Below are 22,181 nucleotides of genomic sequence, written 5' to 3'. Positions count from 1 at the left end.
TTTCAAATGTACAGTGAAGACCCAGGACAGCTACCTTGCCTACAGGGTTTCAGCAGACCACAGGAAAGGGTCTCTCAAAGCAGGTAGATATTCCTGAGAAGCTCCATCTCTAACCAGACAGTTCTACATGCTGGGTGTAAAGCTAGCTGTGCAGCTCCACCTCTGGCTGTTTAGGCACTGATTTTAGAGTCAAAAAAACAGCTAAACAATTAAGAAACACTTTTATTTGGAAAGCAAGAGAGCTTTCATACATGTCTCTCTATATACCACGTATGCTTACCTATCCCATAGTTTAAAACCTAGAAAGCCTCTTACACCCTTACCTAACTCCAGCATCCAGCTGATGCTTTATAAGAAGTTCAGAGTTATATGCTAATGCAGTACAGAATCTAGAAATATGAAAGCTAAAAGTTAAGTCATCACATTGTTATTATTACTATTATTATTACCATTATTATTATTGTTCTTGGTGGTGTTATTGTTATTGTTATTGTTATTGTTATTGTTATTGTTATTGTTATTGTTATTGTTATTGTTATTGTTATAGAAGATCAGTTACACAGTTAGGTGCTCCAGCAGAGTAACTTTTCACCAGCCATTAACTACTAAGAGGTATTCCAGTTGCTGCTGAAACTTTCAACTCTGTGACTGGGAGAGTTTCTGTCATTTTTCTGGCTGTTTATGAAGGGTAGTGGTACTTTCCAAGAACCACAGACAGCCAATGGAAGCAGAAATCATGAATATTACATTTTAAAATCGCTATTTTTATAACAAACAATTGTCCCATTTGAAGAGGCACATTAAAGCTGAGCCTTGGCTTTGACAAACAGTGGACAGGCAACAACATTGTCGGAGGTGAGCCCTTTGTTCAGAGAAAATGCAAGAAAAGGCATCACAGTGGATCCAGCCCCTAACCCCCTAGCAGGGATCTCTGAAGCAGCCACAAATCTTGCTCACACTTCCCATTTAATGATCAAACAGCAGCCCTACTGATTGCAAGGAGCTAATTTCATGTTTACAGGTGCCACTGCTTGTATGTCTTTGCAACATCAGGCCCACTAGACTGACTAGCTGAAAATGGAGAGAAAAGCTTTCCATGTCTCAAGAACTTCGAGAGATGAAGGCAACACTCATGCTTGAATTTCAGGAATGACACAAAATAAAACAAACAAATAAACAAAAGTAAAACTAAAAATAAAAGTATTTGTCAAAGACAAACTTTGACACCAAAGCCACATCTGAAGATCTGGAGATTTCAAAAATCAGAATTCAGTACTGCCTTCTCCTAGAGTTCCCAGATTTTCCAGAGCTTTTCAAACAATTTTAAAAAGAGCTCAGGAATGCTGTAGACCTTCAAAAGTAATGTGGTGCAACACAAACAGATTGGTAGTTGCAAGAGGTAGTTCAAGGCCCCTACAGCAACATGCCACACAGCTGGAGGGTTTTATTTTCATTTAGTTTGGTGCCTGACCCAAACATGCATACAGTCCAAACCCGTTTAAAGGAGCATCAGGGTTTGGTCTGCTCTAGAATCACAGAATCACTTGGGCTGGAAAAGACCTCTGAGTGCAGCCATTAACTCAGCAAGTCTACCAGTAAACCATGTGCCCAAGTGCCACTTCTACACATATTTTAAGAGCCTCCAGGGATGGTGGCTCATAGGGTGTAATGTGTAGATCTGGAGCAGAGCTTCAGTTTCAATTCTTTCAGAAATGACTGAGGTATTGACTTCAAAATCATGTTACCAATCTGTACTAAAACACAGTATGTTTGCACAGCCACAAATTGCTTTCCAATGAAACATGTCCACAGGAACCTAATGCCTGGAGAAAATTCCAGTGTTAATTCTCTTAGCTATAAAATTAGAACCCAGCTCTGCCCTGAAATGTTGATCATACCTGTCGTGGCTGGTTAACCTTTGCTCCTGAAGAGAGCAGCAATCGGATGACATCCAGATATCCTCCTTGTGCTGCCAGGAAAATTGCAGAAGCTCCATCCTAGAGAACAAACACATCTGTCTTACACTGTGTTGAAGTGATGCCATTTTTCCACACAAAAACAAATGAAACTGAATTGAGTTCTCAGTCTTTAGTCATTATGCTTTGTAACAGCAAATATACAGCCATACTCAAGAAATAACTACCAAAATGCAAAGTCTAATTCATAATAAACTGTGGCAACATTTTCATTCAGTATGCACAAATACTGGCTCCCATCATATATCAAATACAGCATTAAATCCTGTGTCTGGAATACTGAGAGTCTAGTTCATTGAAGTATCAAGCTACATAATTAGAAATTAGTTCCTGTACAGCAATACAGGTTCATTTAGCTTTTATATGTTCATGCAGAAGTGTCCTGCTACATGGATACATGGTGGAAACATTGGGTACTGCAAACCCCAGCACTGAAGTCTGCCCCTGAGGCTGAAGGAATAAGGCACACAGGCACACATGCTGCTGTGCCACCCCAGACACCACCGTGCTTCTGCTCTGGCACATCTTGTAGAAGAGACTTCACCTGTAATGTAGTAATCTGAAAGTACTTCATAGCCATATCAGAAAGCAGAATTTTCCATCAAAAAGCTTGTGAAAGAATAAATTGTGAACAAATGCAGGGTTTTATTTTTCATTGACGTGCCTTTCATGTGCAGATGTTCTCAGAATTTTACTTCAGAGAAACCCCTTCCATAGGGAAAAAAATCAAAAGTCATATTTCATTAAGTGTTTTTGATGGAACATTTTCAAACAGCATTATAATCCATCTAACCAACTATAAGTAGAAATCTGTATTGAGGGTGGGCCAGGTGTTTGCCCATCCTACATCCACAGTACTAAGCACAGGATGTGCTAGGACAAGTTTTCCCAGGAGGCAAGAATCTTTTAGTTTAAATAGAGACAGGAATTAACCCCTTTACTGCACCTCAGATGTGCATGTACACCTCCCATGCCAACTCAGGCAAGTGCATATCACAAAACACATTTTATTGAAAGCCTGCTGTTGACCTTGTTGGCATATCACTATGTTGGGACTAAATGCTGGTGTCTGCAGACAGAGTGTGCTCTAACTGAAAAACTCAGCATAGATTTGGTGAAGCATGAGCTGAATATAGTGCCCCAGGGACTGAATTTAGGATGTTTGACATTGATTTCAAGACAAATGTCCTGGTAAACAAGAGAGGTGTCTGATGGAATTATTAATGCCTGTCCTTAGGCCCTCTGATGAGCTGTTTTCTCTGGTCACTGTGTGAGTAAATGAAAAGACCTGGCAGTACCAGAGCCTTTGCAAGCTGCCTCCAGAGACAGAGAACACTTCAATTTAGAAAGTAAACACGATTGTGTAATATTAAAAAAGCTCTTTATTGTAGGATCAGTCAAGATGGAGAACCTTGTATTCACTTATAGGTATTTGATTGGAATTGATGCTGCAATGAAAATGCTGTTTTGAGGCTATAACACATTTCTGCAAGAAATATTAGGGTATTCTTTTGTCTCTTGCTCTCCCGACCCCTCACATGAGTCAATTTAAGATTAGAGCATTGATCTTGATGGTTTTGGAGGAGTATCCAAATATATGCTCAAAGTCCCTCTCATTTAGCTGCCAGTGAAACTGCCATCCAGGTACCACTTGACAAATGCAGTTTGGCCCACAAAAGGAGTTTAGATTTTTTTCAAGAGATTGTATTCTTATTTTATTACACAACTGTTTCTGACTGGCTTTGACCAATGTCTGTGAGCAATAAAAGTACATTTGAAAAACCAATTGCAAATATTGCTCATTTCCAGGAGAGACAACAAGGAAGTTATTTTACTGCCTTGACCTCTGGGTAAGAGTCTGCAGGTGTGGCAGCATAGCTATTTTTAAACTGAGTGGCAGCCCCTGGGATTATCCTGCAGAGGGATGAATCACTGCTCTCAGACCAGAAAGACAATTCCTATTTGCACAACAGCAAAGGTGGAACAACCTTCTTTATAAATGAAGGTGAGGCAGCACTGAGGTGGGGATCCCCCTATGACTTCTGCAGTCACCAGCTCTCAGCTCCCCTGCAAGCCAGTAGGAACGGAGAGTGCAACAGCATCCTGCAGATCCAAAGCCAAAGGAAACAGCTGAAAAAACTCATATATCTCAGAGAAACATCTTCCTCTTCGTCAGTCTTGAGTGCCCTGGGATAAGAAAGAGTGGTAGGAAGCAGAGGCAAAATCTGCTGCTCATTTCTGTTGAATGCCGAAAAGCTCAACTTATCTGTGTCTCTGTTCGAGTAAATTAAATCCAGAGCTTCATTGGTTCAATCCAACTTTCTGAAAAGTCAACTAAACAATATCAATTCAGCTATTTTAACCTTACTTTACCCAAAACACTGACAAACTGGAGATTCACAAATACTAAACAACATAATTTTAACTGATATTAAAAAATACGCTCTGAAGTAATTTAAATATTTTAATTTTTACAATTCTTTCTGGCAGAAAACTAACATACTTCGGAGGCTCTAGGGCTATTTGCTCTTCTTCAAATTGTGGCAGAACATGACATGCTCTTGCCTCCCAGGCTAATGGGTAACTCAAAAGCCTATTTCAGATTTGGTGCATATCCTCCATACAGATCATGAACCAAAAGGCAGCCAAAGAATCTTTTCTGATTTTGTACTACTTCTCTCAGCATCATAAAAGGCAGACAGTTAACAAAATCCACATCTTAGAGGAACAGAGTACTACAAAAATGCAGCATTTGGCAAATGCCTGTCAGTGCTGGAGCCAGGGTGTCTGCTGTTGTCCAAGCAACAGCACATTTGTTCCACCACCACCATTGTCAATATTGTGTGTGTCAAGAAACTCACATAGAGCTGATCGTGAATGTTGGCGCCGTGCTTCAGCAGAGTTTCCACTACTTTTGCATGCCCGTACTGACAGGCAGCCAGGAGAGCTGTGCCTCCATCCTGTGAAAAAGCAAAGAATGGGTACAGTCAGGTGAGAGGTCAAGTGCTGGGCTGAACATCACAGTTTTAAAAAAAGACCCAAATTTTAAGACTTTTCAGAATTTGGCTCACAGCAGTTCTGTAATGAGTAGCTACTGAATCTTTCATAACTTAAATGCCAAGTGTTTGCATGTAAATCTTTCAATTTGGCTCAGTCACTACATTTTTCTGCTGAGGTTTTTAGGGAGGGAAAGGAACTAAGAAAATTCTGTTTTTCATTCCTCATCTTCTGCCTTGCCATTAAAAGCTTTGTTCCTTTCACAACTCCAAGCTCCTCCACATCTCTTCCTTCTACAGCCAAATTCCTCAGGCCTGCCAAGCTCTTCCACCGGTGGAGGGACAGCACACCTTTCCACTGCTCCAGAGCTTGTTGACCATCTGCTCTTCTTTGGCCAGGACCTTGTGCCCTGTTTTGTCCTGCCTCTCACTGGTGGATTGTTGGCCTAAAGCTGAGTGGAGAGGAAGGATTTTAAAGTGTGCTAGCTGACTGTGGAAGTGTGAGTCTGACCAGTGAAAGAACAATTACTTCTGCTTGAGAAGTGATCCCTGCAGTTGGATCAGTCCTAGGCACTTAGAGTTGCTACACATCACCACTAAAGGGAGACCTAGGCACATGCATCAATCCCTGCTGGTAGAAACATTCCCTTGGGAGCCAACTGAGAAGGGAAACTCCTCAGTGCCACTGGTGACTGACTCCAAACCAGCTGAAACAACTGAGACAGCAAATGTGGGTCTTGCCATCTTAAATGTGCTGCGCCCACTCAAAAATTACCAGTATTTCAGACACAGCTATGGAGAGGAAGTTCTTATCTTCTGCCTGGGATGGCACCATGCCATCATGCAAAGATGATGAACATCCCAAAATGTCCCCACCACTGGTCTTCTCTCTCCCCTACCTTCTCCCAGTCTCAAGCCTCTCCTCCACAAGGTACACTATCTAAACTATTTCAGGTAAATGGTTTCTAGAGCTGTTATTAATGGACACAAGACTGTGCTTTGTCCTAGACTTGTTCTCTGAAACAACTCCAAAGTTGCCTGAAATTTCCCACGTAGACAGATATACACATAAGAAGTTACATCTTGAGTGGCCAAATGGATTTTTTATAATGAGAAGTGATAATCAAATTTATTAATCAATGGTGCAATTTTATGGCTGTAATAATCTTGTGATAACTCAAGCTCTGACACGACTGAACTAACCCACAGGTCCTGTTTATAGCTACCCCCAAAACCTCATTTTCACTCTTCCTGCCTATGACATTGAAAAGAAAAGAAGGCATGGGTGTAAGCAAAGCCAGAGATGTGAGGCTGTTGTGTGACAGTCTAAGAATTGCCTATTAATTCTGGATTATTTGAGTAAATACAGTGTGTAATCAGGTCAGTGGAGTTAAGTTTTTCTTCTGAGAAATTAGACTTTCCTGCCAAATTAAACTACTGTAATTTTATGGGAACTGCTGGAACAAAACACAAAAGCAATCATAATTGTCCTTGGATTAAAAACACCTTATACATACTTAAAAGACAATGGAAAAGCTAATAGCTTCATGAAACCTGTTTCCTCTCCCCAACCAGGTGAAAGCCACTTTGGTCAAGAGCTGACTTACCAGATCAAAGGACTATAAATGAAAAAAAAAACCAGAGAAATTTTTCAAGACTTTTCCCTGAACAATGTTGAAAAAGAAAGGTTAGTGAATTAAGAAGAGAAACTATGCTAGACTTAAGGTCCTCTGTGGAGAGACATGGAAGGAAAAGTTTTAGGAAGCCTAAAAATATTAAAGTTTCCTGTATGGAAGGTAAGTCGACATGCTCAGTTGGTTGCATACGGGAAAAGTTTGTTTATTGCTTTATGGTTTGGCTCTTGTTTTCCACAATTCTTGTGTTCTCCACAAATTCCTGTTATTTTTAGATGATTGTTTGGTTATTGTCATAATTTCTGTAGGGAACCAAGTGACAGGTCCCAAATAAAAGGCAGGCCTGCAAAGCTAACAGTTGGCACACCAGAGCTGAAGCCCAACACTTGGAATCCCAATGTGTGATCCCACCTTGGGAGACGCAACAGCTTGGGGTTTAAGAATGGCAACACTCTCTCAAGACACATCTAATTAATTCAAAAAGGGGTTTCTGACCAAGTGTTCGGTTCAACCCAGCAAACAGTTTTAGATGGATACTTTTTTTTTTTTTTTTTTAAGAGTACAACAGTTCCAAAATACACCATTTGGATCTGTCAGACTAAAGTGACCAACTTTTCCTAGATCAGTCTGATCAGAGTCCTGGGGTTAGAAGAGGAGCATTGATGGTCACTGGTTCCATCTGTCCACTCTGGATCAAATATTTACTGTGGTAGAGAGAACTGGGTAACTATTCCTGGGCTCAAAGATCTGGTCCCTGATCAGGAGGACAACAAGCTGTAAGACCTGCTCTACTGGCAGTCTGATATATGAAGCTGAATGCATTCAACAGAAGGGATTTGGATTCCTCTGCATGCTCTGAGTTGGGGGTACCACTGTGAAAAATCAGATACACATCTTTCTGTAAGAAAGGGGAGCTGGCAGCAGGAAACTTTTCCACGGACCATGTGATAAGACAGCACTTAATTAAATCAAGGAATTGTCAAACTGAGAAGGTGCACTGTTTATTAGTAGGAGAAAACTCACTCCCCCTCTTGCCTCTAGTAAGCTTCCATCTGTTTTTCTCTTACACTTTACTCCAGCAAGCTCTAGCTGAAGACCCCAATGTTTTACAGACTATAGAAAAAGCAGATAAGAGGATAAAAAAAAAGTAAATGAAAGAGTTTTAACATCCCTTTCAGCCATGTGATTACCTCTTTCCTTTTTGGCTTCAGCTGAGATAAGTAAAAAGCTGAAGCAGCGTCTTTGGTACTGGCAAGGCTCTTGGAAACTCTGAGCAGGGCAGCAAGTGGGAGCTGGACACGTGAGCGAGCACTGAGGCACTCCTGGGGCTACCAGCCCTTCTGCAGCGGGCAGGAGGCCACTGAGCAACCTCTTAGACACAGCACACTGCCTTGGGCTCACTTCTTGCTCATATCCTGTTTTCCTGACACAATGAAGCTTCTATTAATCCTGCACTGCAAATGTTTCCAGCTCAGATAGGAGCTGGGCTTTTCTCAGCTACCTCTGCAATTCTTTCCCTGAAAAACCATTTTTTCCCCAGAGCCTGTGCTCCTCACTGCCAGCACATAACAGCAGCTGCTGATGTGCAGGGAAAGAACTTGGAACAGCAGCACTGGGTAAGACCATGCTAAATGGTGTAGACTTCCCTCTCTATTTGCCTATCCCTTTCTGCTGTTATCATCACCTGAAAGCAGCTTACCATCTCTTAAATATGGCACAGAGGAGGAGAACTGATCTTCTGCAGGCACTGCCTGCTGAAAAACAGCCTCTGACACTGTTCAACCTGCAGAAAATGTGCCACCATGTTTTCTAAGAATGCTTATCACATCTATCAGAATAAAAGGAAAAAGTTTCAACCTATGTTAAATATTTCTATGGATGTCAGACTGGGACAATGCAGAATAATATGAATGACTAATATTATATGTAATAATTATATAATAATCAACCCTCAATATCACTATTAATTCTCTTTAGAACATCAGCATTTATTGCTAATTACTTTATTACACTATTTTGGAATAGTTTTACTTCACCTGCCATAGCAAATATCAATTCTAATATTACAAGGCTTCACAAGAATTGCATGCCTGTATTAAGATAGTTATCCAGAATTCTCATATATGAGTAATAAATATAGTAATCACAATTTACAGGTAAGTGGGTGAAAAAGATGTTGGGCTTTGTATTTCCTTAGTTAAAGTCTCTGTTTTCTAGCATACATTCAATTTGTGTGCTTATTCCAAATCCATGTCATAACTTATAATAGAAATATATATATTCTTTGCAAATGGATTAATTTTGCTCTGCCCTTTAAAAACAGGATCAGCCATATGCTGCTCCTGAATGAGTGTCCTAGTGAGAAAATGCCTTGCCCCTAACATGAAAAGGTGTATTTTATCAATTATATTGTTTCTGGGGTTTGTGAGGGATGGAGAAGCCTGTCACCTTTGTCACCTGCTAAGAGAACAATGGAATTATTCCAAGCTATGAAATTATTAAGTTACACATTATTAAATCCCACATTATTAAATCAGAAGATAGAACTGATACAAAGCCACACTAACAAGCCAGTGGAAGATGTGGGCTGTCCATGAACTACACCTGACTGGTGCCTCTGCTCAGGCACATGCTGGGTGGTGCTGCTGGAAAATCACCTCACATGCACATCATACACCAGTTTCCCATGTTATATCCATTGGGAGCTGGTGTTATCTTTCAACCAGCTTGTCTAGACATAGCAGAAAGCTGTGGCCAGGACAGGAAAAGCAACAGCTTAAAAGATACTTGGGACTGGCATAGGGGCCAAGGCAGGTCTGGGTTCAGAAGCAGAGGCAGGCAAGAAAAGAGGGACTGGAATAAAAGTTTCAAGGTGAGCAACAGTAGACCCCAAACTTGCATTTGTCCAAAGGTGGAAGCCATTTGGAGCAGCTGAACACAGGAATATTATTTTATAATTCAGATCTTTGCTCTTTTATCTGTCCTAGTGTTTCACATCAATATATTTTGCATGGATCATGAAGGATCAGACAATTTCAAGGCTGCTGTTCCCCTCCTGGATCAAATCTTGGCCTCTTCACAAACTCCTAGTTCACAAGCTGTGGAAAGATTGAGTGAAGATGCATCTGTCCCTCTAGACAGAATAAGGTACTGAGCCTCTGACTTTCCAGCTGAATGCAAGGGAAGATGACCCCTCTGAATCTTGCTAACCCCCACCATATTCTGAAATAAAAGTCAGACATTTATTTTAATGTGCAACCGTACCAAATAAATTTGTCCCACATGAGATTTTCCAGCAGCTCAAGATACAGCTGTTGAATTTAACACTGCAGCCTCCTGCATTGCTAACTCTCACAGCTGCTCTCCATGTTGTGTTAAACAGTCATAGTTTCATTCATGCTTTTATTACTGATTGCTGCTGTGGTCAGAGAGCTGCTCACCACAAGCACAGCTCCCTGGGATATCAGAATCCTACTCTATGGGCAGGTGTGTAGTCTGGCCACAAAACATCAGGTTTTTTAGCCCCTGGAGCATGAGGAGCTGGGTTTCTAATGTTCCATCAATTCCTTTAGAGCCTGTATTTCCAGGGACTCCAGAAAGCAGGTAGAGATTGAGAGAATAATTTAAATCACAGACTAAAATATCTTGAGAAATTGATTACTTTGGCATAAAGAGCTTGTCCAAAGACACCACTAGGGATCCCAGGGTAAGTGACTGGCAAGTGTCCTTCTCCCCAGATTAAGGGAATGCTTCAAAATGCATCCAGCATGTCAAGGACAAGTATATTTAATGAAAATATGTTGCTTTCCCCCCTGTTTGCTGAAAGCAGAGGTGCTAATACTGCCTTGGGCAAAGAAACTGGGCTGATGCACTGCTGTCAGTGATGAACTGGTGATCTTGCTGCTGTAGACCCTATGAGGGGTGAGGAACCCAGGCCCTGCCACCTGTGCCTTTGGCTATTCTAAGAAGATTTTGGAAAAGGACCTGCCTGAACAAAGAAATAAAAGCTCTGAGGTGCATTTCATCTTCTTGTCCCAGATGGGAAAGTGGGAATTTAGGGAGGACTGAAGGCATTACACTGTTATGTATCCTATGGTGGCATGCAGAGATATACCAACACTGATGAAATATAAGTTCTATGCAACTGGAGTAGATAAACACCCAAATCAGGGTCCTACCTGGTATGTACAATAAGACCCTTTGATCTTGTATAGGAGGATGGCTTATGAGGAAAGACTGTTATCATTATCATGGGACCTTGATGAACTTATGCCACTATCTAGGTAGGAAAAGCTAGTCCAAAGTTAATATTTCACAATGTGCTGCATTACTCATACTACTCAAAAAATATTCACGTGAGAAAATTTCATCATCTTAACACTGCCCTGTCATGTTTCATGTGAGTACAAAATACCCAGCCTTGGCTGTCAGAATGTATCAGCATGCAAAAATAGACCCATCCTCTTACTTTATTCTTAAATTCAGTGGAGGCTCCAAATGAAAAGAGATACTTCACTACATCATTGTGGCCTTGCTGTGCAGCAAAGAACAGAGAAGTTGCACCTGACTGTAAAGGAAAAATGGATTAAAATAATAACAAATACATAACACACTTGACTGAAGTACAGACACTTCAAATTAAAAAGTATTGAGCTCAAACACTTGAATATCAGCTGAAAAAACATGACGAATTTGAAGACTCTAGAGGACACCAGGTATCTTAACTCAGTCTTCTTCCAGGAGGGAAGGGAGGGAAGGGAGGGAAGGGAGGGAGGGAGGGAGGGAGGGAGGGAGGAGCAGGCTTCCCTTACTTTGGGCTCTCTCACCCTATGTAGAAAGTACAGGAAATGGGAGCCACATGTGAAATTCACTCCAGTGCCCATAGCCTTTACAATACCATGTGGCCCCATTTAGACCATTTCAGAGCTTGCTCTCCTGGGCACATTTATGGGACTTTCACTTCCCCAAGAGCACAAGAACACTGGTTGGAGTAAATGCATTTAGCTGCAGAATAGTGCCATTGGTCTTTAGTGCTTAAACTTCTCCTGTTTTGCTTCCTTTCTGCAACAGAGTGATTTTGGAGGTTTTCAGTGTTTTTCTTTTTGTTGGTTTGTTGAATCAATATTTCCTGAGTGATAATCAAGAGCAGTTCCATAAAACTGTTCTTAACTTTTTCTTTTGGTGCTTCTTTCCAAGCAATGTTTACCTAAGGAAAGGGACATATTTAAGTACATGTTTTGTTAGAACAGGACCCCACTGAAAGACACTGACAATCATGGTTAGAGCAAGTTTAGGCCAGTAAGTGCAAAGACACCTACACCATCAAACATGCCATCCACTGACTCAGTAACTTGCAGATATCAGCATGAGATTAATGCTCTGGTTGCAGTTAACCAAGAAAAGAAACATTGGTTTATACTGTTGGAGCAATGAGCACACTGCTATCCTGCACAACCTGCCACCATTCATGCCCTCCTGAAACTGCTCTTCTCTTAAAACCTGTGGCTGTCCCAGAGCAATTCTGATTATTGTGCAGCCAACACGCAGACCAAAGCAACTGCAATCCTTACAACTGTCTGCATGGAGTATGAGTGAAAGGCAATTTCCCAAGAAAATCAGTTGCTGATATCCCTTCTGTGCTGATGTCATGGTGCAAGACATGCCTTGAATGCCAAGCAGAGATGCAGGGAAGGATATGGGTGATAAAGCTCTGTGACTGCTAGAGATGAGTTGGCTCAGACTAAAAGGCAGAAACTCCAAAACATGCAGAGTCAAAAATAATCCCTGTGCTAGCAATGGCACACACTCTCTTTTAATGACCAGGCTGCAAATCAAAAGGTAAAGGTGTTCTTATTATTTATCCTATCCAGGGATCTGTAAATTGTTGTGCCAAGAACTAAAACTGCAAATACATAAATGGCATAATCCTGGGGGGTTACATCCCAGATGTAACTGACCCTCACCAACCAGATGTGCTGAAAATGTTTGATGAGTTATAAATGTACCTCTGGCATCTGATTATCTATTGTAAACTCCAGATATCTGATTCCCTGATGTCCTCAGAACAGAGCCTGTTATACATGTTATAAATATACTATACAGCAACTCACAAAGAAAAAATTGGCAACAAGCAGCAGACAACACTCTTATTATTTGTAACAAACCAACAGTCACTTAATCAAGCCCTGTTTGAATCCTACCTCTCTCTGCAGATTGATATCTGCTCCTTGCAACACCAATTCCCGTACACAATCTATGTGGCCATAGTAAGATGCTACCATCAGAGCTGTTGTGCCAAGCTGGGAGTAAGGAAAAACAAGTCAGTACCTTCAACAAACACCTACAGCAATGAATCAGCCTGTCTGTATGAGACAGCATCTCTGCCAAAGAGCTGGAGGGAGCTTATGATACCTTATTGTCCCAAAATAAGTGCAACAAGTATTAAAAAAAGAATGGGTTTTGTTTCTAAACAGCTTTTGTTTCTCTTTTAAATCAGAGAATCCCAAAGTTCTTTGCATCATTTCCAGGAGAATAACCTCAGACACAGGAGCTGAGTGACTCAGCTGAGTCACTTAGAATTCTGAGTCATAGTCAGAAGGGGCTGGCTGATTTGAACATTAATTCCCTATCCAAATAATAAGAGCAAACTCACTCAGTGACTCTTCACATTGTAAGAGAGAACTTTCTGTACAGAAATCTGTGTTCAACTCCCTCAGTACACTATAAGGTCACTTCCAGTGAGTGAAGTAGGATTTATATGTAAGCAGTGTATGGACAATGCAGAAACCACATGCATAAGGATAAAACATATCCTTCAAAATCATTCACATACAACAGCTCAATTAAAAGAAGGAATGGGTGACATTACAAAAAAGAAACATGTGGTCTTAATTGTACAAAAACAATTTAGCCTAGAAAATGTGTATGTCTGATACAATTGTTAATGCAGTGTGGTGAGAAAGTTCTTGTCCAAAGTTACTCTTCTTTTGAGAAAAAATGAGCAGTAGTAACTTTATTTTTTCACACTGATTTCTGTCCTGTTTACTACAAGCCTCCATTTGAACAACTTCCCTCCCTTGTCAAAAGGACAGTCATAGCACCAGCTCCAGAAGTACTGTAGGACAAAAACTTGTCTACGGTGCAAAAATGAAATGAAAATGAAAAGATAGGTTAAAGTCAATGGGCTTAGAAAATCTCTTACACTTTGAAGGTATTCAAAGTGAGAGAAGCTCGACAAGTTCATGTTTGGGGCTGGAAGTGGCATTTATCCTTGCCAACACCAGCATGACTGTGTCAGTCAGTCCCAATGCCAAACAGAGGAAACCTGGAACTTCTCAACCTCCTTTTCTCCTTGCTGTTTGGCACAGCTTAGCACAATCAAGTATCTCACCATGTGTTGTAGGCAGAATAGAAAGACCTACTCATTATCTATGTTATCAACTCATTTCTAATCTCAAAACTAATTTCAACCCATGTCAATTACAGTAAAAAACTCCCATGAAACCTGTCCTGTGTCTGGGCTCCTCTTGCTTGTCAATCTTGTGCCTTCGTTGCCACTGTGGGTTCCCAGTCCAGAGATTGGATGGAGGAGGAAGAATTTAGAAGACCAGCAGTTCTAATTATGAGAAGGTCTGCTAGCTGACAGAATCATTGCTACCTGGGCTCAACTGAGCCAAATCTTCACTGTGATCTATTACTACAATGACACTTCTTTGCAAAGAGAAGCCCGAGGTGCTAGGATCTGTGTTTTTAATGTCAGCACCACAAATAACTGTGTAAGACACATTTCTTAGTGCTGGCAAATTCTTAACCCCTTGCCACTGATGTAAATCATCACTCTATTTTATCTTACATTTCAAGCTTGATTACTGACAGGAGAAGGCTTTAAATCATCCTAAAGCACCATAAGACATTCATATGTTTCGTGTTAGATCCCTACTACCCCCTCTGCACGGTGGGCTATGGAAAGTGATGCAAAATGAGTGCTGTGGCTGGAGGTGCATTGTGTGCATACGCTGTCTTTGCAGTCCACATCTACTCGCCCACTGTTCAGCAGCAGCTGGAGGAGAGCCAGGTTTCCTTTTCTTGCAGCCCAAAATGCAGCATTGGCAAGTGGTGTTTCTTTCTAGTGGAAAAAAGGAAAAGGAAGAAAAGAAAGAAAAAAGAAAACAGAAATAAATCACTTTGGAAAATACATTGGACATGCATTCTGCATTCAAGCCAGGCAAGTGTGCTGTTCTTTCAACCCAGATCATGGAAAGGAAGCTAATTTCATTTCTTTTTGCAATTAAAGAAACCAGTCTTCCTGTGCTTCCTCATGTTATTTCGAGTCTTCCTTGTGTCCATGGCAGCCTATATCCCTTAGATTGCTCTGTAATGAGAAATGATGATGCTAGGCCAGCTCCACAGGGAAACATCACAGAAAACAACATGCTCAGTGATGCCTGTATTGCCTGCTTCTGTGGTGGGGCTGGCCACAGTTAGGCTGAAGCATCCTGCTGACATGTCCTGCTGCAGGCCATCCTCTTGGCTTTCAGATTAGCTCTCTGTCATCTCCTTTTCTGCACACAAAGTTACAGTATAGGAAAAGTATTGCTCATTCCTCTCCCAGACTGCTTGTTCTACCTCCTGGAATTAACACCTTCTGACTGTGGGGATGTGCAGTATCTCCTGGGTAGGAGTGAGTGATGACTGCTCCAGCACAGGGAAAGGACAGAAAAAATACATGGACTTTGCTCCAACCCTCTTTATCTAATTGATGCAGACAGCTGCCAATAATCTGCCTTGACAGGTAAGCTCTGTTCAGGATGAAGTGGGGAGGGAAACACTCTCATGGCAATGACACTTATCCTAGAGAGGTTCATGCTGCTGATTTTTTAATAAGGGCCCAAACCACTTACAGAGGAGTAAAGCATCACTTCACCAATAGTCACACCAAAGCAGAGTCAAAAATATCCAGGGACATTGCTTTCCAGCACACCCTGCCTTCAGGATAACTCAAAGAGAGTGCAGAGTGGATATAAAAGTCAATCATTCAGCTTCAGAAATGACATAGGCACTTCTTGTCTAAATGTCAATGCACACATGTAATGTGGCAGGGAATGAGGATTCGATAGTTTTATGCTCTATAATTAAAATGCAAATATACAAGACAGTTTAAATTGCTTCCTTCACTGATATGAAGACAAGAAACTTTGCAGAAACCAGCAGACACAAGAATCATGAATCTGCATCTGTCTCAGGTCTGTCACACTGAGCACTTTCCATGGGTTGCATTTTTAATATTAATAGGCTGGAAAATTGGCAGCTGTTTCAGACAAGAGATGTTCCAACCATTCAATAAATAATAAGTCATTCCTACAAATTGATAGTGGTGTTTCTTGTACCAGCACATGCAGAGGCAGGAGTCTGAAAATTTTAGCAAGCACAATAAGCTAAATTCTGATCTTCTTTTCACAGCTATTGCATTTCCCTGGAAAATCTGTGGATGATGTTGATTAAAGTAGAGACAGCAGTTTACAATCCCTTTGCTGGCAACACTGCAGTGTCTTCCTACCTTTACCCTTAGAATTGCTAATATTTTATGTAAAAGCAAACAATTGACCTCAACACACAGAGGCTCATTTGCCCTTTCTGCTCTGCTTTGTTAGACAGATATTTATTTATAGAGCTGGCAGTTAGGAATATTGTCTTCTTGGCTTTGTTATTATGATATTCACTAGAAAGCTGTTGCAAAAGAATTATGTTTAGACCTCACAGAATGGACAAACAAATTGTTTATCTTTTATTGTCCCAAACTATACCTTAAAGTTTTAGAAAGTTCAGAGGTATGGCAATACACCCAAAAAGGGAAAGATTTATTTAATCCATCCCAGTTTTCACTACAAGGGTGCAGTAGCAGACTGAATTTTATTATGGCTCATCATATACCACCACTTTCACTGGTCAGGTAGACAGAAAATGGAATCCATATTCAGGCACTCCTCACCTGCTTTCACCAATTCATGTGAGAAGAAAAAAGAACTAAATGTCCAGTGTGACCCTAGATGGGAAGTAGAAGTTCAAAGTCTTTGGCCTTATGAGTCATGAATTCCTACCTCTTTCTTCTCCCCTGTAAGCCCTACAGTAGCTCTCCAGCAGAGTTGTCCTTATACTTTGGATCAGACCCAATGAATGGAAGAATTCTTCAGTGCACCAAGGACATAAAACAAAGTTTTTTCCCATTTGTACTGACTCCTATTAAGCATTTTCATTTCCCCTTGTGTCCCTGCATTGCTTGGGATTTCTTGTATAAAAGTACAACATACAGCAACACTCAGACCATCAACCAGTAACTAGATTAAAAAATCAGATGCAAATCTGAGCTATTTTAGCTGCTAAAGTGAATGAAAATGCAAAATCATTCAGATGATCTGGGCACCTTACAAGAACAGACTCATTGTGTACCATGTGGCAATTTATATCCCTGGATCTATATTTCTGTACTCTTCATTTTAATCAGTAATACTGACATCACTGGCAAAATGTAAGACAGCACTTTGGGGTTAATAATCTGATTAATTGAATTATTTTTGAGCAATAAATAGGTTTATAGCTGCAGGATGTGACTGCTGTTGTTTGGTTATTAACTCTGTCTTGTCTCATCAAATACTTCCTAGGGAGAGGCAATGTTGAATTTCAAGAGATTAATTGGACAAAATTTTAATGTAATTCTTATCATAAAGTTAGACTGCTCCCAAAGCATCCTCAAAGAAAACAACTGATGCTCAGCACTGACAGTCTGGGAGCAGAAAGTAATAAACATTTGAAAATTATTAGCTAATAGCTTTCATGAAAATGGCTTGTTTCATTATGTCACTTGTGCCAGCATCAGCAACTTTCAGGGTAAATGTTCCTTCACTTCATCAAATTCTCTAAAGTTTTATTTTAAAATCTGGCTCTGCTAAATAATTTTGGTTGTTTGTATGCTTTTATGAGAGCCCAAAGATGAAAAACTGGCATTATATTAATGCTGCATTGACATTAGGAAAAAAAAACTTTTTCAAAAATGGCTTAGAGGAAAATATATATTATAAATCTGAAAAAAAAACATTTCTCTGCAGGGATACAGAGAAAATGCATTGTGCTAATGTATATGTGTCATTTCAGGAATACTGAGGGGAAAGTATAATTTAAATGCTGTGACCACCAGCTCCTGCTCCCTGCCCTACCTTTGACTTGCTGTTTGCAAAGAAAGGGCAGGTGACAGTGGGTGGCCACTGAGGAGGAAGAGTGCAGTTCTTAAACAGGGATCTTGCAGATGAAAAAAAAAGGAGCAATAGACAAAGAGAAAGAAAAGCAAGGAGAAACAGAATGCCAGTTCACCCACTGGGTTGTTCCTTGTGCTGGCAAAATACAAGAAAATTCCCTTTTCTTCTTAGTTTCCAAACCAGTTCTAATGGGAAGGAGGAACTGAGTAAAAAGTTTCAAGAAGAAGAACTGGAAATCAGGATTAAGCATGATGGAAAAATGCAACTTAGGAGCTGAGTTCTTTATTAGATATCAATATATCCTACATGAAGGATCCTGATAAAAAGGAAAGGTGGTTCAATACATAAATGTTTTTTAGTCAGGCAAATTGTGGTAGAAGAGAGGATATTTGTGTGAGAAAGATAAATACTATGCCATGGGTAAGTAGGATAATAAGATGGAAAATGTGAACAGCCAGTGGCAAATAGATAGTAAAAATCCAAGTTAACTTCATGATCTTCTGAGAGAAAGAGAAAATGCCAAGCAAAATGTCACAGAAAAGGGAGAGAAAACAGAGAGAGGGAGGTATGGTCTGCAGTTCTTCAGAGGGAAGGGAAAGCAGTGAGCTCCTTTGAACAGGAATACTTGAGAAAATACAGTGTGAGAAATAGGGCACAGAAAACACCTGATGGGATAGAACAGAAAGTAAGACCTGAAGAGCAAGTTAAATAAACAAGGAGGCCAAAGAAGGATAAGAAAGCAAGAAGAAGCTGGCATCACCAGGAACATGGGCTGTTAGGGTGGATGCTTGTGAGCAATAAAGGTGGGAAAAAACTCACAGAGACAGAATGAAGGGACAGAACTAAGAAATAAAAGAAACAAGGTGTGAGACTAATGCAGGACCAAAAAGAGGACGACCACAGAGACTGCAGTCCAGAAAGCCAAGTGTATCCTGGGCTATATCAAAAGAATCAAGACCAGCAGGTTGAGGAAAGTGGTTCTCTCCCTCAATTCTGCTCTGGTAAGACCACATGTGGAGTACTAGCTTCAGCCCTGGGGCCCCCAGCATAAGGATGTGGACCTGTTGGAGCAAATCCAGAGGGCCATGAAGATGATCAGAGGGCTAGAGCCCCTCTCCTATGAAGACAGGCTGAGGGAATTGAGGTTGTTCAGCCTGGAGAAGAGAAGGCTCCAAGGAGACCTTAGAACAGCCTTCCAGTGGCTAAAAGGGAACCGCATGAGAGATGGAGAGGGACTTTTTACAGGGGCACGTAGTGATAGGACAAATGGCTTTAAACTGGAAGGGGGTGGGTTTAGAGTGGATATTAGGAAGACATTCTTTACTGTGAAGGTGGTGGGACACTGGAAAAGGTTGCCCAGAGAAGCTATGGATGCCCCATCCATAGAAGCGTCCAGGGTCAGGCTGGATGAGGCTTTGAGCAACCTGGTCTAGTTGAAGGTGTCCCTGCTTATGGCAGAGGGCTGGAACATGATGATCTTTAAGGCCCCTTCCAACCCAAGGCATTCTATGATTTCACCACCAAGTCTAAGATAGCTGCCCTTGGAGCACAGGTTCTCTGCTGCCTGCCACAGGAGGGCTTTAACTGCAGGTGGGAACCACCTGCTGCGCCACCACTGAAACGACACTGTGCCACTGAAGCACCAGAATTCCAGGGGAGAGATACCCAGGAGTGAGGCAAGCACAGGGAATAATCCATCTAATCAAAAAATGCAACACAAGCAATATGGCAAAGGACTGGCACTGAGCTGCTGATCAATAAGAGAAGGGCAAGCACAGCATCCAGAAAGTGCATAACAGAGAAGATGTACATCCATCATAAATATTATCTGTTAACATCATTAGTAAATTGCTGCTTGCTTCTCTCTTTGCCAAATAATCTTATTAATCCTGTCCTTAGATTAAAAATGTTCTTTAAGGCAATCTTGTGAAACGACTGCTCTTGCATGGGTTTGGATGGAAGAGGTACAAAAAGTGACAGGAATCACAGCTGGCAAAGGGAACGAACCAGCCTGGCTTCAGCGGCCAGCACAGCCTGAAAGGAAGAGCACGGATAAAGACTGCCTCCTAACTATTACACAACCAGCAGAGATGGTCGTAAAAGTGATGAGGAGGCTCCTGACTGCACCAAAACCCACAGCAGGGAGCCCGGCCGCCCCAGGACCAGCGGGAATCTCCGCGGAGGCTCGCAGTTTATGTAACACAAGGCACGCACCCTTTCGGGGCTGTCGGCTGCGAAAAGCGCCCGCTCCATCCATCAGCTGCCGCCGCAGCTCGCCCGGGGCACCCCAAAGCCCGGGAAGGACCTTACTGTTTTATTTCCTTCCGCCCAACACTACCCTCGTTTTTCCTAAAAGAATAACACCAATCAATCTCCAAACCCGCGCACACGACAGCGCACTCCACGGGCTGCCGGCACCAGCAAGCGCAAAGCGGGAACCCAAGCGCGCATCACCCCGCCGCTCTCCCCTTGAGGCGCCCGGCTCACCTTGAACGACATCGTGCACATCGCAGCGCTGCGCTCCGCTCCGCCCCGCTCCGCGCCCCGCGCAGCCCGGCCCGCACCGCTCCGCGCCCGGGGCGGGGCCGGCGCCTCCTCCTCCCTCCCTGCCTGCCTCCCGCAGCACCTCGTGCTCGGGGGTTCGGGCTGCGAGTGCTCTCTAAAGTGCTTTCTGGGGCGGGAGGATTTGGTATTTTATTTTTATTTTTACTAGTATTAGTATTAGTATTAGTATCGTTAGTATTACTATTACTATTATTATTATTACTATTATTATTACTATTGTTATATTTATTATATTATATTATATTATATTATATTATATTATATTATATTATATTATATTATATTATATTATATTATATTATATTATATTATATTATATTATATTATATTATATTAATTATATTATTACTACTACATTATCATCATTATCACCATATCATTATCATTATCATTATCATTATCATTATCATTATCATTATCACTATCACTATCATTATCACTATTGTTGCTATTGTTATCGTTATTGTTATTTTTTATTGTTATTGTTATTGCCTAGACGAATAGAATAAAATTTATTATATTCGGGAAGGGAGTATTTGCTATATTATTACTTTTTTTTTTTTTTTTAAATCATCATTATCGTCATTGTCATTATTGTCGTTATTGTTATCGTTATCGTTATTTCTTTATTGTTTTTATTGTTGCTTAACCGAATAGAATAGAATTTATTATATTCAGACACATGCGAATTATATCAGCATGCAACTTTATATAATTACAGAAATTTATATTTTATTGTTATTTGTTGCTTTTAATTATTATTGTTCTACTGTTGTTGTTATTAGTAGTATTAGTATTAGTATTAGTATTAGTATTAGTATTAGTATTAGTATTAGTATTAGTATTAGTATTATTTAAAGTGGTCTGCTGCTCCAGCAGCATCCTGAGATGCCAGCCCCCAGGGTGGGGGACCCACACCACCCAGCCTCTGGTTACACCTGCAGATCAAGCCTCTGCAGCTCAGGAGTAGCACTGAAATGCTCCAAACCCCAAGCACCCTCACCCCAGCCCTAGCCTCATCACGGTGCTCGTGCCACCTGCATGGCAGCCCTTTCGTATTTCACAGCCTCTTCCCTTCATATCCAGGAAAAACCTGTGAAGAGATGCTGTTGTGGGTACACCCACGCTGCTGCCACCCAGACCTATGGTGGGGGTGAACATTCCTTCACCTTGCCTGCATCCAGCTGTCACCAACACTACCTCCTAGGGCTGATGTGCTCTCATTAGGAAGCCAATAAGCTCTTAAGGGCTTAATTTTAAGCCTCTAACCATAAAGCCAGTTCATGTCCTGTTTTGCCTGGATGCCACAGATTTCATTCAAAATCTTCGTGATATAAAGTAGGCAAAGCAGGGCATGCTCTGGTGAGAGATTCCTGAATTTCTTTGCTATTGCTGGTTTAAACTGAGCCCTTAGGGATTTTCCTCTTTTGATGTGCACACATAAATCCCATTCACAAGAAAATTATGCGTGTGCATTGAGAGAAAATACTTGTGCTGAGATCCAAACAGCTTATTCTACAAACCTGCAAGTGAAGGGGTTTCTGCAGATCTTTTTCCTGAGGCAATGTTCATCTGTGCATCTGTGCATACAGTAAAACAAATGGTAGACCAGCAGATGAAAGCTGCTAATAGCACCAGCTCATCTCAGAATGCATGGCCTGGTGTGAACCTTAATTACTGAGACCATACAATCCTGGATGATCACTCAGGTTTCTTCTTAAAAACATGGAATAAACCCAGCAGATTGCATAGCTGAGAGTC

The 22,181-nt window shown here is 41.2% G+C and overlaps 1 protein-coding gene across 1 annotated transcript in view; it reads right to left on the bottom strand.

The window, feature by feature from the left end:
* ANKRD29 (ankyrin repeat domain 29) overlaps positions 1-20,414 on the bottom strand; it is a 31,258-nt gene extending 10,844 nt beyond the window's left edge. Inside the window, exons 1-6 of the mRNA XM_056483246.1 lie at positions 20,343-20,414; positions 14,621-14,731; positions 12,807-12,905; positions 11,075-11,173; positions 4,838-4,936; positions 1,899-1,997 (exon numbers count right to left, since the gene is read on the bottom strand). Coding sequence (XP_056339221.1) covers positions 1,899-1,997; positions 4,838-4,936; positions 11,075-11,173; positions 12,807-12,905; positions 14,621-14,731; positions 20,343-20,363 — 528 coding nt within the window. The 5' untranslated portion in view covers positions 20,364-20,414. The remainder of the gene's footprint in view (positions 1-1,898; positions 1,998-4,837; positions 4,937-11,074; positions 11,174-12,806; positions 12,906-14,620; positions 14,732-20,342) is intronic.
* Between the last annotated feature and the right edge of the window lie 1,767 nt (positions 20,415-22,181).

Source organism: Oenanthe melanoleuca, chromosome 2 (assembly GCF_029582105.1).
Source record: "Oenanthe melanoleuca isolate GR-GAL-2019-014 chromosome 2, OMel1.0, whole genome shotgun sequence".
NCBI classification, from domain to species: Eukaryota; Metazoa; Chordata; class Aves; order Passeriformes; family Muscicapidae; genus Oenanthe; species Oenanthe melanoleuca.
This window is presented reverse-complemented; position numbering and strand designations above follow the sequence as displayed.